This window comes from Nicrophorus vespilloides, unplaced genomic scaffold (genome assembly GCF_001412225.1).
Source record: "Nicrophorus vespilloides isolate i.1.1-1 unplaced genomic scaffold, Nicve_v1.0, whole genome shotgun sequence".
Classification (NCBI taxonomy): Eukaryota; Metazoa; Arthropoda; class Insecta; order Coleoptera; family Silphidae; genus Nicrophorus; species Nicrophorus vespilloides.
In genome coordinates, this window is record NW_017097112.1 from 1 (window position 1) to 18,957 (window position 18,957).

Sequence of the window (18,957 nt, forward strand, 5' to 3'; positions counted from 1 at the left end):
TTATTATTTCACCAACATAATTTTTCAAAAAATTGAAATTCGTGTTTCGATTTTGTAGAATTTCCTATATGAAACAGCAACAAAATCAAAAGAAGAATACATGAATTGAAATTCACGCGAAACTTTCCATAGAATGCAGAAATTTACTTAAGAATGTGTGCAGTGTGTGTGCACAATTCCAAAGATGTTTCTTTCCCAGTTGGAAATATAAGTATAATATTACTTGAATATATTATTTAGAGGTAAAATTTGTCGTCTTTAATATCGCTCGGATTAATAACGAAGTCAATTGAAAATCTGAACTTTGACGTTAAATATAACGGAAAGTCTGCAGCGTAATGATCGGATAAAATGATGCGGGGATGCGAGAGTAAACTATCGATCTGCACGGCGATTAATCCGTGGTTTAATCGCCGCTGCATTCAAGAGTTACGTCGATTACTTACCGGCCGCTATTATCGTGGACGCACCGGCGGGAATACCCAGGCCCAGGTTAAGCTCTCCACGTTCCTCGATGAAGGCCACCGTTCCCATTATCAGGAACGTTATCCCGAACACGATCTGCAAAATTAACGCATCAAATTAGCGTTCGCATTAATTGCTACCAGTTACAGTTACAATTTCCTCCATTCACAAACTGTTGAATTGTTCTCAAATAATTCAGTTCAAGTAGACTTTATGTACGTGCAAATGCGCTTGGATAATTGCGTGCAGAGTTCAAAGATATTTCACGTTCGTTCGAGGCGTGAAATCAATTGGTTTTCATTAATTGCGTTTAATTAATCAGAAACCTCGACAGTCTCATTAACAATTTGATGCATGTTTCTAAGATTAGTGAATACTCTACAATTCTAAAATTGTTTGTCTTTAATCAATAACTCAAAGTTTTAGCTGTATTTTTTGGATTTATGAATGATATAATAATGTTGAATAGTGTATAATTACAGTACGTTTTCTGGCCGCATCCGTGAACGCAAATGCATGCGAGTGTTATTTGCGAACTTCGAGGATTCTCTTGTTGGGCAAGTGTTAACAATGGGACGGAGTAAATTGTTGGATAGTTCGGATGGACGTGGCAATTTAAATATTCATGGATGCACTTTGTGCTTCGGAGTTGAGCGCTAATGCGATTTAGAAGTTTGCTTCGATAAGTTTTTCTTTTCTTTTCCGGAGGAGAGAAGAAGTCAAGAAGTTGCGTACCTGCAAAACCCGTAGCCGAAGAACCGTGGCGAATGGATAGTATTCGGCGGAGGCGCCTGGGTCGATCTCAGCAGGAGCGACGGACTCCTTCAGACGCGACAAAACTACCTGAAAAAAATAGAGAAAATTGCGATATTTTAAACGAGCAAACAAACGCAGCTACAAAAGTGATTGAATGAAAAGCTTGAATCGAAATGGAGGAGTATCAAAGAAGTCGTGCAGAGAAAATGCATTTGATGTAAAGCGGATTATAGGAGAGAAACGTAAATCCTTGAGTGCACGTAAGCAGATATAAAGTAAACATGAGGAAATCGAATTTAGAAAATAAATAGAGTCTAGATTCTGGATAAAAAAAAACATGAAAGTAGAAAGTAGTTTATTTTGTAAAATTATTTGTGATAGAATTATGTCTTGATTCCAGTTGTTAAATGGAGTTTTAAGAGCGTTGTAGAATAGAAATGAGGACATTTTGCTTCATGGAACGGAAGCACAGTTAATTTCTCCCCGAAGTGGAATGAAAATTAGGGCCGACCGGAAATGTTTTTTGGGCACTAAGTGCATAGACGCACTGGGCCGAAAGTTCGCGCGGATAAACTTCTGGATTATGTTTCCCCTGCGAATTGCCATTATTTAAATGGTTTACTAAAAAAAGAAAACGGCTAAATATGATTATTATGAGATCTAACAACATTTTCTTTGAAGTTGTAATAATTTTATAAAAACGTATTTAAGATCATCAAATGTTATTGCATTTAATTAAAACTTAATAGTTTAATTCGAAATGGTTATGAAATTATTGGGTGGAAAGTTTTGCACTTTATGGAAATGTGTATATTGTTCGGACAGAGTTTCAGTTTCTGTAATTTCTGTTTCGGATGGAGATGCAAAGTTTCCACATAAACCTTATAATTGTTCCAAAAAAAGAAAGTTTTATTTCCTTGATTCTATTAAATATACATATTTCTACACAATGAAATTTTAAAAACTATGTTGAATTTCTTAACGAATTAGGATTTAAAAAAAAACTCAACTAGATTTTATGGAAATTGATAGAAAAATAATGAATATTGCAAGATAAATTTTAATTTCATATTTATTTTTACAATTACATTAGTAATTGAACTAGATTTTATTATGGAAATGTGTATATTGTTCGGACAGAGTTTCAGTTTCTGTAATTTCTGTTTCGGATAGAGATGCAAAGTTTCCACATAAACTTTATATTTGTTCCAAAAAAAAAGAGAAAGTTTTATTTCCTTGATTCTATTAAATATACATATTTCTACAGAATGAAATTTTAAAAACTATGTTGAATTTCTTAACGAATTAGGATTTAAAAAAAAAACTCAACTAAATTTTATGGAAATTTATAGAAAAATAATGAATATTGCAAGATAAATTTTAATTTCATATTTATTTTTACAATTACATTAGTAATTGAACTATATTTTATTATGGAAATGTGTATATTGTTCGGACAGAGTTTCTGTAATTTCTGTTTCAGATGGAGATGCAAAGTTTCCACATAAACTTTATATTTGTTCCAAAAAAAAAAAGAAAGTTTTATTTCCTTGATTCTATTAAATATACATATTTCTACCCAATGAAATTTTAAAAACTATGTTGAATTTCTTAACGAATTAGGATTTAAAAAGAAAAACTCAACTAGATTTTATGGAAATTGATAGAAAAGTAATGAAGATTGCAAGATAAATTTTAATTTCATATTTATTTTTACAATTACATTAGTAATTGAACTAGATTTTATTATGGAAATGTGTATATTGTTCGGACAGAGTTTCAGTTTCTGTAATTTCTGTTTCGGATGGAGATGCAAAGTTTCCACATAAACCTTATAATTGTTCCAAAAAAAGAAAGTTTTATTTCCTTGATTCTATTAAATATACATATTTCTACCCAATAAAATTTTAAAAACTATGTTGAATTTCTTAACGAATTAGGATTTAAAAAAAAAACTCAACTAGATTTTATGGAAATTGATAGAAAAATAATGAATATTGCAAGATAAATTTTAATTTCATATTTATTTTTACAATTACATTAGTAATTGAACTAGATTTTATTATGGAAATGTGTATATTGTTCGGACAGAGTTTCAGTTTCTGTAATTTCTGTTTCGGATGGAGATGCAAAGTTTCCACATAAACTTTATAACAGTTCCAAAAAAAAAAAAAAAGTTTTATTTCCTTGATTCTATTAAATATACATATTTCTACCCAATGAAATTTTAAAAACTATGTTGAATTTCAAGTTAACGAATTAGGATTTAAAAAAAAAACTCAACTAGATTTTATGGAAATTGATAGAAAAATAATGAAGATTGCAAGATTTTTAATTATTTAAAGACACCATCTTTTACAATCCTTTCCCGCACACAAACAAATTATACTTTTTTTACTCACCCGATGCAATAATTAAATAAAATAAATCCACAGATACCACATATATATTTATAAATGTTATGTAAGGCGAATAGCCATGGAATAATTGTAAAAACTTTGATATATTATTTTATTATACAATCTACTTAATTGAATAAAGAATTATTTATTAGTAAAACAATAATAATAGTAATTGAACTAGATTTTATTGGAATTGGTAGAAAAAAATAAATATTTAAAAATTCACTCCTAAATTACTGATGTTGGTTAAACTGGCCATAGTTGATTGCGAGAAGACACCACCCATATTCAGACCACCCTCGTCACCCTCACCAAAGGTAGAGTAACCTTTAAACAAAGAATGCTGAGGATGCGAATATTCCTTCTTCGGTTTCCTCTCCGTGTCGTATCTGGACCTATGCGAAACGCTATTGATAAACTCCGCGTTTTTCTTCTTCTGCTTGTTCGTAGCTTTGATGACTTTCCAGTCGAAGTTGTACACGAAAGGATTTTCTTCCACGTACGTATCGACCCCGTCCTTAACCTCGTCGTACGCCTGAAAGTACTGCTTCTTCACGTTCTCGTAATCGGCCGTAGTGAAAGTCGTCGTCTCTTTGACGACCTCCCGATCCTTCAGCAGATCAGGGAAGAGCATCGCGATGGTATCGTTGAAAATATCGTTGGCCTTGTGCAGCCTCTCCTTCTGCCGCTGCTTCTTCCTCTCCTCCTGCTCCTCGATCTTCTTCAGAGGCGCCTGCTGCTTGATCAGAGTCTCCGTGTCTAAACGTTTTTTCGATAGAAGAACGTTTCCCATCCGTTCCTGCTCCTTCACGATCCACTGCTCGTGAGCCCATTCCTCGTATTTCCCAGGAGGCGCTCTCAGTTTAGCCGCAGCCAATTTGGCTTCTTCTGCAGCTCTCATCTCAGCCAAAACCTCCTCTCGTTGCTTGAGTATCTCCAATTCCTCCTTCTTCCTTTTCGCTTCCTCTATAGCTTCAGCCATGTTTCTTTGTATGTACGAAGCGTTGGTGTCGACCCAAGTCTGCTGCCACTTCAAAAACTGCTCCTTCCGCGACGCCGAAGAATCGAAAATATTGTTAATCACTTCTAATTGCTCGTCGTAATGTTCGCTCGGCGGAACAGCCAAATAAATCAAGCGAAACGAGCCGACATCATCAGCTAAACCAATCAAGTTTTCCTCCATAATAAACGGATGGGGTTTCCCTTGCAGCAGAGCCTTCCCCGAATACGCCAAATCCATGTAGAACGTATCACTCCTACAATCGAAGCTCCAGATTTCCCTGTTCCCATCCGACCTGTTAATCCTGATCCCTCCAGGTATTTCGGGAGTCCAATGCCCATGCAGATACCTAAACCTGGACCTCCGCCAAAGGATCGGCATCGACTTCAAACTGGTCTTCCAAACAGCGAAAACCTTCCCGCCGACAGTCAAATAAATATCCTCACGATACGGGCACCTCTCCAACGTCAACACAGGCCCGTCATGATACCTCGCTATGTTGAAGATCTTCGCCTGCTCCTGCGCGCAAATCTCCCCAGACATATACTCGAATCCTTCCCAATTCCCGATCGCGAAATCCCCGAAATACGTTCCAACGCAAAACTCCTGCTTCATCATCTTCCCATCATCAGTCAACAGCGGTTTGAAATACAACCTTTGCGCTAAATTGAAGACGCGATCCGGATCCGGATTCACCTCTTCTATAGGTATTTGAAACGACGGTAAAATGGTGATGGCAACCGGACATCTGGTCGTTCCCTTCGGTAAAATAACATTCAATTGATAGTGAGGTTTCAGTTTTCTGTGAAGGATTCTGAACGGCGAGACGTCCAATGTTAAAGCGCTCGGACGTTTCTTCAGTCTTCGCAGTTTACGTTGAGGTCTGTACTCGCCCGGCATGGATATCGGTTTCTGCTTTAAATCCCAAAACTTTATGGCGCCGTCGGCGCCCGAAGTGGCGAACTGCAAAGACGGATCTTCGGCGCTCACTGTTTCGTATTGGCCGGTTTTCGAGAAGAAGCAAGTCGGATGCACCCAAAATATAGAAGTCACGTTGTTGGTGTGAGAGAAAGAGATTTCGGAGACGGCAGTCGGTGGGACGATAGCCGCATTTCTCGTGTTCTTCATCCACTTCATCAACGAGTACATTTGCACGCGGTAATTCTGCTGGGAAGTGGTCAGAATCTCGATCTCTTCCACTTTGTAAATCTTGTTCTTCAAATCCCAAAGAATGATTTGACCGTTCTCGCATCCGCCAATTAAGATATTCTCGTCGTGCGGACAGAAGCTTAAGCAATGAACAGCTCGATAAGCTTCCAAGTACAGTTTAGGTTTTAGCCCGTCGTTGAAGGACCAGATCAAGACCGGATTATAACCGTGCGCGATTTCGTACAAATAATTCTCCGGATTCTTTCCTCTGTGAAACCATAAAGGCGATTTCGATGTGTACGCAATAGCCACAATTCCGGTCCACAAAGGATGCCAGGCCACGGCAGAAATCATCTTATCCTTGCACTTTTTATTCTCCTTAAAAGACATGTACTCGTCCTGCATCCCTATAGTCCTCTCATCTTTTTTCGAGTATCTTTCATCGACTATCAAATCTCGGTAATCGTCGGTGTACAGATTGATGTTTCCGTTGATGAGTAAATCGTTGGCGATTGCGTCCATTTCGCGCTGCACGAAATCGCCGAATCTCGCGACGAAATCTTTGGAAAGCGTCTTCACGTAAACGCAATCGTACTCGTATTGAGTCCAAGCGTTCCTCGGGTACGGACAGTTGGTTTGGGCTTCGTCTGTGCGGACTGTTGGAGCCACCTGAGTCTCAGCATCGATCCTCCTCTTGAAGACGTTGGTTATGGTAACGCGATTAGGAAGAAGTAACTCGACGTAACCGTCGCGCACCTGATGCACCATTCTCGGTCTAAACTGAACGTTTCCTTCCATTATCGGGTATTTCGTTTCAAATTCGACGCGATACAAGCCTCTAGAATATTTGACTATATTCTCCTCAACTTCAGGCCCACTTCCCAAAGTCTTCCACGGATGTATAGTCTTGTTGATGCTGTTGTTCAAACGCGTCTGCTGTCGCTCCTCGATCTTCTTAATGATAGCGTTCACAGCTTCTTCGGCTTCGGGGTTCAAGCAGAATAAAAACTCGTCGTACTCCCTGGACTCGTCCGGAATGTAACCCAGCAGCATTTTGCTGGAGGAATATTCAATAATCTCCTGTTTGTAAGGTATAAAACACTGAAACTCTTCCGGAACATCCTCGCCCTCGATTTGCTCTTGCACGAGCTCCTTCTGCACCTTCTTCCAAGGTTTCTCTGCTGTAATATCCTCACCAACAACGGCTTTCAGAACTCTTTGCACGCTTTCATCCAGCACCACGTGAACTACACCTGGAATCTCGAAGTTGGGTACGCTCTCTTTGGTCAATCTTCTGTGATGCCTGGATCGATGCTTCCGCCTCTTCTTGCGTTTCTTCTTCTCCGGTTTCTCGGCATCCTCTTCACCGTGCGTCGACTCTTGCGTCAGATCGTCTTCCGTCGGCATTCCGGATCACACTGATCGAAACTTTGCTTTATTTATATAATCGTTATGGCAACAACGTTCCATCGATCAAACGCGACTCGCTCGGAAAGTTTTCGAATTAAACGTCTATTAAATTAAGTTTTCGTTGCGGGTTAAGTATGAGCATAAACAGTTTGCAACTTATGAGAAGATTATTGGATTCATGTTTGCTTTGCGGAAAACTTCCGGTTTATATAGAAACAAATAAATCTGCTTCAAGATATTTACACAATAATCATTTATTTTCATCTTGCTGTATTAATAATAATAATAATAATAATTTCCACCCAAAACCGCAGAACGTCGAAATCGTATTAAATTGGCTGCGATTGCTTTCCTTCTTTTTATTTATATTCTGTTTCGCGCTTCATATATTCTCGCCTCGTTTCAATATTGGAAATATCGATTCTTCGTCCCTGCTTTTATTGTTATTACACCAAAGAGTGAAGCTCGGGGAAAACCTGGCATTTTTTTTTTGTTAGCAGTCTGCGCCCGCTCTTTCCATCCCTCCGCACTATTAATATACTTTGCAGCTCACGGTTTAACTGCAACCGCAAATTAGATTTTAATTTAGATTTACACGTTTTTTCTTCTGAATAATTGGAAAATTATGAACTTCCCCATTCTCGTTTCTGTCCTTTCTTTTTTCTGTGTGCGTCTTAATGCCGTTCGAATGTAACGAAAGAATTATGATTCCTGGCGCGAAGGATTCTCGTTCTTCAGTATTCGGGTCTCGCCTGAAGGCATTCCGCGCGGGGACTCCCATCTCGTATTACAGGGAAAATGAAATATTATGCAAAGGCGAGGAGTGTTCTTTGATCCCGTTTGATGTGTTTCGCATTTCATATCAATTTTAATCAAAATCGAACTTATTTAATATTAGTTACATTTTTTGGCTATAAATAAAGGAAATATCATGTCTTGACTATTAGTCTTATAATTTAATTGGCAATCAAATTAAAGTAAGATGTATAAGATATAAAAGGTGTTTATCAATTCTATAGAATAATTGGAATTAAATTTTGTTAATTTTCTAGTTATTGAAAAATATTAAATTTTGCGAACATTTCATACCTGATTTACACTTTAAACAGACAACAAAAACTGATTATTTTGTTAAGATTGAATTTGTTAAGTTTAAAGTTGAAATAATACTTTCCTTATTCAAATTTTATTAGGAAACAATTTACAGGATTACAAGAAGATTCCAACACTTTTGAGGACCAAAATTTTATTCAATATCACAAAAAACAAGCATTTTCATTTTAGATTTTGGAGAATATTGATCAAATTTTACAAATATTAATCTTAATTTATCTTTGTATAATTCGTTAAATTTTAGAGAATAATTGGAATTAAATTGTGTTAATTTTCTTGTTATTCAAAAATATTAAATTTTGAGAACATTTCATACCTGATTTACACTTTAAACAGACAACAAAAACTGATTATTTTGTTAAGATTGAATTTGTTAAGTTCAAAGTTGAAATAATAGTTAAATAAACGAACTTTAAATATTGATGATTGTCAAGATTTTGAAAATTTTAAAACTTTTTTGTAATGCTTTGAAAAAGTAGTATTTTTACATTAAGTCCCATAACTTTATGATCAAAAAGGTCATTGAATAACCAAATTAAAGCTTGATATATAAATCGTGATAAATTTAACATTTGTAACTTTCGTTGTATTATGTTTTAAAGCTTCGAAAAAAGCAGTCTCTTTACATTAAGTCTCGTAGCTGTGACTATCATATCATTGACTACAAAATATGCTAAAGTACATATTTGCAATATTCGTGCTTCACGTAAAATAAGCTGTGACATTGATCGATATTGCTTAATTTCAAGAGTTCTGGAGACAGTTATTATCATTGATGCACTCGAACATAGTGAAGTTTCTTTCACATAAAACGTAAAGATCGATAAAAGAAACATATATATGAAGGAGCAAATGGATGTTTGCAAGGACTTTCATCGCAGAAGACAGCAGTAGTTGCGGAAAGGTGAAGTATATTGCAACGCGAGACGTGTCTATTGGCCTCCGGCGTAGATTAATGTCGGTATTACCGCAATAAAATGTATTGCTGAATAACAGTCGACCTCCCTCGACGCGGAGAAAAATTTAATTAAAAAAAGAAAACGAAGGAAGTTTAATTAAAAGAAAAACAAACAAAAAAAAGCAGGAGGGGAATGTCGAGAGGCATTATGAAGAGATTATGAGCCGCGCCTAGATCTAACGGCTAATAAGAGTTAAAAGCTTTCAGGTAAATTAAGTGAATTACTCGGAGTGGTTAGGTGTAGAGAGAATTGTATATATGTATAAAGGTAGAGTAGGTGTAGCTTCTTCCTGTCGTCGTTTTTTTTTACTGCTGCAACCGCCACTCCCGCACGCAGAAACACATTAAATGATTAACCGTTATTTCGGTTTTCGGCGAAAGGGAATTTGCGAACTTTCCTTATTCAAATTTCATTAGGAAACAATTACCGTGTCTGCAAATTAATCCGCAAACTTCCTCAGCATTTCGGCGGTTATTACGCAAACAATCATCTAAGGATTACAGGAAGATTTCAACACTTTTGAGGACCAAAATTTTATTCAATATCACAAAAACATAAGTAAGAGAAAAGTCAGTTCAAATATTCTAAAATTGAGACAGTAAAATTTCAGAATATTGATCATAAAATTTTACAAAGATTAATTCGTTAAATTTTATACAATAATTCGAATTAAATTTTGTCAATTTTCTCGTTATTCAAAAATATTAAAAATTGAGAACATTTCATCTCTTATTTATACTTTAAACAAACAAAAGAAACTGATTATTTCGTTATTTTGTTAAGATTAAGTTTGTTAAGTTTTGAAATAATAAACTTTAAATATTGACGTTTTTCAAGATTCTTTTTATTACAAAAAAAATGATAAATCTTAAATCAGAATTTGTTGATGCAATTTCTAGGTAAATTGATTAATAATTTATTTGCATAAAACACGTAAAAATGGAGAAATGTTGTACAAATTTGTAATTTTTTACGAACTAAAAATTACTCATTACAAAATATTCCCTTTGAGTCGCTTTGAGTCCGGTTTTTGCAATTACCCCAGAAGTTTGCAATTTGCGCTTTTTACATCTCTCATCTGCTTTTCTCTCCCTTTTTCATCCTACATTTTTTTCTTCCTTTCAACGTAAATTATAGCAGCCACAAATCAACGAACCTAACACGTCCTTACTTCGATAATAAAAAAACAACGAAGAAATAAGTAAAAGAAAAAAATTTAGATGCCGGACAAATTGAATTGAATATTGTTTGTCTGTCTGAGGGCGAGTTTTACCATCGTAAAGTCTCCAAAAGAAAGTACATGCATGTATGTATATATATATTCTCTCGGAGGGTTCATTTGCCTACAATGTAAAAAATTTAAGTTCCCATCGTCGCGTCTTGCCTTTTCCATCTTCATTCTTACGTTACTTCCCTCCCATCTGCATGGAAAGATATGAAAAATACGTTTTAGGGATGTTTCCGTATCCGCATAGGGAAAATGTATGCAGATTATATCCTGAAGAATAGAACTTTCGACGTTGATACCAGAATCGAATTACGGTCATCTATATTTAAATTGATTTTTTTTTGTGTTTAAGATGAGAACGTTTCATCCTTTATTTACACTATAAATATGAAAAAATATTCAGTTTCAAGACAACATTTGTTAAGTTTTAAATTGAATCTTTACAACGCAAAAAGAAGTTATTCATTAACTTTTATATAATAATATTGTTAAGTTTAAACTTGAAATCAAAGTTATTTTTGCATATTTATACAGGAAATATGTTGGAATAACAGGAAAATAAATAAACTTTAAAAATTGATAAATCTGAAAGTTAAAAATTTGCAATTAAAAAATTGATAAATTTATATCAAAATTTGTTAGTTTTTAATTTGAAATTATATAGTGAAAACGTGTAATTTTTACATACTTGTAAGATAAATATTAAACTTCTAAAATTGATTAATGTTAACAAAAAAAAAATGTAAACTTCTACAAGAATTAATACAAAAAAAAGTGTAAAAATTAATTAGTTTCAAGAGAAAATTTAAGCTTTTATTATAAAAACAGAACTTATTTTTAAATATTTATACAAGTAAATCTATTAAATACATACAAAAATGTAAAAAATATTCAGTTTCAAGACAACATTTGTTAAATTTTAAATTGAATCTTTGCAACGCAAAAAGAAGTTATTCATTAACTTTTATATAATAATATTGTTAAGTTTAAACTTGAAATCAAAGTTATTTTTGCATATTTATACTATTTCCTGTATTGTTTGAATAACAGGAAAATAAATAAACTTTAAAAATTGATAAATCTGAAAGTTAAAAATTTGCAATTAAAAAATTGATAAATTTGTTAGTTTTTAATCTGAAACTATATAGTAAAAACGTGTAATTTTTACATACTTGTAAGATAAATATTAAACTTCTAAAATTGATTAATATTAAAAAAAAATGTAAACTTCTACAAGAATTAATACAAAAAAAAGTGTAAAAATTAATCAGTTTCAAGATTTAAGCATTTACAATAAAAACATAAGTTATTTTTATATATTTATAGAAGAAAATCTCTTGATTAAATGCAAACATAAAACTGTACACTCTTTAACTTGAAACAACACTAGAAAAAAAACTTGGGACTGGAATAACACAGTAAATATTATCAATACATTTCCTACACGCAATTATTTCGTATTTGCTGAGTGTTTTCCGCTGTGCGGAACTCGATACCAAAGAAGAAAAGAAAAAAAAAACTTGTTGCATTTCCATTACTTCAATTAATAAATAATTCTTGTTCATTTCATTCATGTACTTCTATTTCTTTAATTTCCAGAGAGAAAATGGAATACTTTTCGTTTCGTTGTATTACGCAACGTGTTTTAATTAGTTAATGTAACGCGTTAACCGAACTCCTATGCAAATTTGTTTGTTTTTTTTTACTGATTTTGTGGTTTTTCGTTTGCATTTTTATGCGTTTTTAATGACGATGTGTGCGTGTCCGTCTAGACAATTGATTTGCACTGAAAGTAATTAAAAATATTGTTTATAGTTCTCATTATAAAGCATGAAAAATGAAAGAAAAAGTTAATAAAAAACAATAGTTTTTATATAAATTTATAATTAAAGGTATGTATTTTTTAGATAGAATATGAGAGTAGATTATAACAAAAAAAAAAGTAATGAAGAAAATTGATAATTAAAATATGAATTATTTATTATATTTGTAGATGGAATTTTAGTGCAGTTTGAAAATTATAAAAAGCAAAAGAATAAAATCGATTTTTCTTGTAATGTGTTGTTACTATTAAATTCATTTTTTTTTGTATTGTTCGACGTTATTTTACAGTTTTTAATATTGTATCAAATTTATTGTCAAATTAAAGTGTTAAGTTTTGTTTGTTACGAAAACGTGACTTGTCTGCGTCGCGATGAATCACAGCGGTTCTGAAACGTCTAAACAATCGTCGTGTGGGCACGAATCTTGTCGACTTGTCACGACGAATTAGTTGGTACACCTGCGTAACGATGAATCATCTGCACCTGCAAATCGTTAAACAAATCCTTATATGGTCACAAACATACGACTTTGCGTCGCGATGAATCACAGAGGTTCTAAAACGTATAAACAGTCGTCGTGTGGTCACGAATCGTCTCGAATTGTCACGACGAATCAGTTGGTACACCTGCGTAACAATGAGTCATCTGCACCTGCGAATCTTTAAAAAAAACTCTTATATGAATCCCAGCGGTTCTGAAACGTATAAACAATCGTCGTGTAGGCACGAAACGTGTCGAATTGTCACGAAAAATCAGATGTCACACCTACGTAACAAATAATCATCTTAACAAATTTTATCTTCAAACTAATTAATTTTTACACTTTTTTTATATTAATTCTAGAGATTTTCTTGTAGAAAGTTACATTTTTTTTGTTAACATTAATCAATTTTAGAAGTATAATATTTATCTTACAAATATGTAAAAATTACACGTTTTTACTATATAATTTCAGATTAAAAACTAACAAATTTATCAATTTTTTAATTGCAAATTTTTAACTTTCAAGTTAAAAGAATGTCCTGCAAATTCATCAATTTTCAAAGTTTAATTATTTCTCTATTATTTCAACATATTTCCTATATAAATATGCAAAAATAACTTCGATTTCAAGTTTAAACTTAACAAATTGTTTTGATATTAATTATTAATTTAAAATTTCATATTTCGTGTATAAAATTATATATGAATAACTTCTTTTTGCGTTGTAAAGATTCAACTTTAAAGTTAAGAAATGTTGTCTTGAAACTGCTTATTTTTTACATTTTTGTATGTATTTAATACATTTATACTTGTATAAATATATAAAAATAACTTCTGTTTTTATAATAAAAGCTTAAATCTAAAAGAAAATCTCTTGAAACAGATCAATTTTTATATTTTGTATTTATTTTTGCTTTTAATTGGAAGATTAACAAATTTTATTTATCAGCTGCGAGCTCTAAACAAATCCTTATATGGTCACAAACACACGATGAAACATCTGCAGCAGCAAATTCTTATGCAATACTTCGCACAGTGCGGCTTCACTATAGTACGGTTTGATAATATCGAAAGAAACAATTCGTGTTTCCATTCAAAGTTTTTGTTCCTATTGGATTAAATCCAACTTCAATTGGTCGTAACAAAAATAAAAAATAATAGAGAGAAACTTCTTTTCCTGAAGGATGAATGTCTTTGGAAGCGTTTCACGTAAGTTCCCATAGGAAAGGCACGCGAGTTTGGCGCGCCTTTGAGACTTCACGCTCGAAATAATAAATCCCTTTATCCGACGTGCTCATTAAACAACCTGCACTTTTTCTCCTTTTTATTTTCTTCATCTCTATTTTAACAAAGTTTTTTTTTTTGCTTTACCTTTCTCGTGCTCTTTTTAATTAATAGCCCTAACAGACGCACAAAGGCTTTCGGGAAATTTAGCAAAACGTAAAGAGGAAATTCTAATTAATTTCTAGTGTCGCCTACACTTTATTATTTATTTTATTTATTTATTTTCTATACTCATTTTCATTTCAATCTGAAGCCTCCTTCAGGCAAATTGAACGTAAATAAGAAATTAAAATAAGTGACAAAAAAAAATGTTTGCAAATAAGACAAGAGACGCATTTTCTTCGCTTCGTTTAAGCCGAGAGTGATGCAATTTGGGCGCAGCGAATCGATGATCCCGGGAACTTTTTAATTAACATTTTCCTTCGGTTACGTGCATCTTTTTTGTACTTTTTACAGAATTTCCATGCATAATGGAAACGCATGAAAATAGTTGTTTTTCTTTAATGGAAGCTTATGAACTTTGCAAGAAGTTGCATTAAGTCAAGATTTTTTTAATCAAAATGTTTAGCCTAGATTTTCAATCAATATGTTTAGATAAAATTGCGTTCAAAGTTGAAAAATGAACGCTGTGTGTTTCTACATTTTAACAATTTTATATAATAGATAGAATGAATCTAAAAGATGCGTATGAAAGCTGAATGTTTGAGGAATCTAGCAAGTATTAATATATTACTGTGGTTTTATCCTTATAGCTGTAATTAGTGTTCAAAGTTGAAAAAATGAAAAATAATGCTCGAAAAAGCAGTGTTTTCACAATTTATTGATTTTCTCGAAAACTATAATACATAGAATGAATCCAATAGATGCGTTTGAAAGCTGAATGTTTGAGTAATCTAGCAAGTATTAATATATTACTGTGGTTTTATCCTTATGGCTGTAATTCGCGTTCAAACTTGAAAAAACGAAAAAATAAGCAGTGTTTTCACTTTCCATTGATTTTCTCGAAAACTATAATAGATAGAATGAATCCAAAAGAAGCGAATAAAAGATGAATATTTGTGGAATCTAGCAAGAATTGATATATTACTGTGGTTTTATCCTTATGGCTGTAATTCGTGTTCAAAGTTGAAAAAAAAAATAAGCAGTGTTTTCACATTTCATTGATTTTCTCGAAAACTATAATAGATAGAATAAATCCAAAAGACGCGAATGAAAGCTGAATATTTGGGGAATGTAATACAATGTTGAAAACGTTGTTAAATAAGCAATGTTTCAGTACATATTTTATTAAATTATTGAAAAAAAATATGTTTTTTTTTTGTTTGAATAATGTTAAATAATTGAATTTTGTTGCTTAAGAAATGGAAAACATAATAAATCAACTATTATTTCGTAAATAAGTAATAATAAAAGAAAGCTTCCGTTGTGGAATAACGAAGTTTGAGTGAAGCAGAGATTCCATTATAAATACGAGAAGCTATCATTATGATTACTGTCAAAGGAAGAGAAACTTTGTTATATGAGTTATGGGAATAGGAGTCCAGCGTTTCCTGCAATTGATTTACAACAACGAAAACCGAGAGAGAGAGCAAAAGCGAAGGATAAATTGCCAGAAAAAGAGGAAAAAACGCATTCATCCGATTGAAAGAATGGAAACGAAATACAAGATTCCTTTTCTCGTTTAAAAAAAAGGATATATAGAATCAATGGTCAGTAACTTAATTTTCGGATTCTCAAAGCTTTTGTCATCGATTTCCATGCGCTTTGTTCCCTTATAATCGATGTTTTCGGTCCATTTCGAAGTCCGATTATGTCGAGGCGCGGGCTTCCAGACTAATGAAACACAAACATGCGATGTAACAACATATTGTTTTAATCCTTCCACACCAAAAATCGCAACGACAAAACGACAGTCGCAAAATTAAATCGAACCATTCTAGAAAGCTCTCAATTGAATGTTTAGTCAGTTCGTTTATGTAACCTACGCATTGTTTATCTTCTATTTAGACTAGTTACAGTGGAACCTCGCTTAACGAGCAAAAATGAATTGTAAGAAAAATGACTCGGATTGCGCGTTTCCTACATCATTTTTAAAACTTGTGTACACACATATATATTATGTATATATTTGAACATGTTCACTATACGAGTAAAAATCCGTAAATTTTGTAACGGATTAAACTCGTAAAGTGAGGTTCCACTGTATATTGATTAATATAACTTTAGAATAAAACTATATAGTTTATAACCTTTTTTTTGACTAAATATTTTGATTACAAGTCTTCACTTTCTTCACACAAAGTTCACTTTTTATATAAAATGAGAAATTACATTTATTATAGTTTGGACGATCTGACGAAAATACGTTTATTCTTTTCAAATATTCAGTTTAATGAAAATGTATAATTTTTGGTCATTTTCGGATGAAAACCAACGTTTTTATATAAGAAATTAGAAAGGAAAAGAACATTTTACACAGCTATGAAATATCCAAATTTTTCTTACAAATGTTTTCACCGTATAAAAAATAAGTTTATAACCTTCTTTTTGACTAAATATTTTGATTACAAGTCTTGATTAAAGATGTTTATTAAAAATCTTGACTAAATCTGTTCACTAAACATTTGATTACATATCTTAGCTAAATAAATTTACTAATATTCTTGACAAAATATTTTCTCTAAACGTTTGCTTACAAATCTTGACATTTTTTTACTAAAAATTATGAATTATCAGTAAAAAAAAAACAGATTATTAAATCAATAATTTAATAAATGAAAAGTTGATTTTGTAGAAATATTATGGAATTTTTCTTTAAAAGATTGACAAAGTTCATTTTTTTTGCTGAAATGAGAAATTATATTTATTATAGTTTGGACGATCTATTAAAACAAAAGGAATAATTCTAAAGAATTCTGGACTTAACCTAATTATTAAGAAAATATCGATTTATATTGGAAGAAAGATAAAAGTGGAGATACTCGACACCTCGTGTACCATTTTTATTATTAAAGGTGATAGCTTTGAGAAAACTGTTAATAATATAGAGATAATTGTATAATTTCTGTTTGAAACTAGTAAATAGATTATTATGAATACGGTCTTGTAAATTATGTTTGGATTACGTAATAAGATTAGTATTAATAGCAATAGTAATGATGTTATTCGCAAATTTACTTAGTATCAAGTCGATTAATTATTGAAAGGATTAAGAGAATGTAATCAAACGCAAACTGATTCGTTCATGATTCGATTATCCTGGAACATCAATTCGTCCCACTCTCTTAAGGAAAATTTCCATCTCCGAAGGGAAGTTACGCTCGAAAATTAACGAATCCAATCGCGCAAAGTCAAATATTGAGCAAAAACAAGGTACAAACCGCTTCAGATTCCTCCATTCTTGATTCCTTCTTTTCTTTTTTTTGATGATGATCACAGAGAACAAACAGGAGACAAACACGAGACAAACTCAAACAAACGCGAAGCGTCCCGACGTTCAGCAGGATGAGGACTGAGCACACTACAGGTGGACTCTGATCGCGGTGCGCGCAAAACTTCGCGCAATCCTTCCGAAGAGTGAGAAAGAGCAGATCATCCAAACTCATGAAGATGACTCAATAAATAAAGAGATTAATTAGTAAAACTCAAGCCTAGTTATCAATTAACGATGAGCCAAAACCCAATCTCATCAATTAACCATGAATCGTCCTTTTTTTTTAAATTAATTAAACTAAATTTCCTTTCTTCCTGTTATGAATTAATCATTTTTTTCCTCCCTATTTCTTTCTTTTTGATGATGGGAATGGAGAAACTTTTAATCTTGCCTCGAAATTTACATAACAAAAGTCTTTCTTTTCCTTTCTTTTTGATATAAATTCCGCATTGAATGCTCTCGCCTCGTGCGGTTTAATGAGCAAACGAATCCGGTCGCATTTCCATTTTAAATTCTCGTGAGAAGCGACGGAAAAAGTGTATTATAAAATGTATCCTTTATATACCCCAAAAAAAAATAACAGACGCAAAGTTGCATGAATAAATGTAGTTTCAGGTGTATCTAAAATCCAGTTTTTACTTATATCAAGTTCAAATTTTTTAATTTCAAATATTGATTATTGATTTTGAATGTTGTTGACAGGTTTAAACTGAAATTAATGATTGATTGTTTGAAATTAATTGAAGATTAAACTGTTTTGTTTGTTTCCTCTTCAAATTTGTTACATTTTTAACAAAAATTTAGCAAAAAAAATAATACGCAAATGTTTGCTGCAAAGCTTTTAATCCTAGATAGAAAGAACACACGAATTCAGCGAAAATAACTTTTATGTGGAGGCTTAGGCTTTAATCCCGAATGCCCGTAATCCCCTTTTTTTTTCGCTTTCAAATTAGAAGCCAAAAGATTGATGAAGCTTGTTGTATTAATTATCCACGTATTCCCAACTGATTTCATTCATTATTTCCGGATGAAAAAAGTGAGAAACCAAAGATGAAGTCATATTAATTATCCTTGTTTTTTCACTGATTTCTCTCGTTATTTCTTATCAAAAAGTGTGTTGAAATTTGAGAATTTTGTTCAACGTTTTCGCACTGATTTTACGCATTATTTTTGTTGAAATTATAAACTAAAAATTGAAAAATTTCATTGTTGTCTTTATTAAATATTGTCGTATGAAAATGTCGGTTTTATATGTAAACTTAAAGGATAAAAAAATTTAAGTAATTTATTTTTAGACGCTTTATTAATTAGACTTGATTTTCGCGTAAAAAAATGAGTTTTTTTTAGTTGCGGTTTGAAAACCAAAGATTTTCTTTTCAAATATTCATTTTTAGCTTCTTTTTAATGAAAATGGACAATTTCGATTATTTTTTGACGAAAACTAACGTTTTT

General features: G+C 32.3%; 1 protein-coding gene across 1 annotated transcript; it reads right to left on the reverse strand.

Annotated features, from left to right (window-relative positions):
- Positions 1-446: 446 nt before the first annotated feature.
- On the reverse strand, positions 447-7,179 carry LOC108558947 (WD repeat-containing protein 63; the record flags this gene model as incomplete). The annotated part of the gene is made up of 3 exons (XM_017916047.1): positions 3,850-7,179; positions 1,201-1,308; positions 447-561 (listed from the first exon to the last, which is right to left on the reverse strand). Coding segments are annotated over exons 1-3 (3,553 nt in total), but the record flags the coding sequence as incomplete, so codon positions are not given.
- Positions 7,180-18,957: the final 11,778 nt, after the last annotated feature.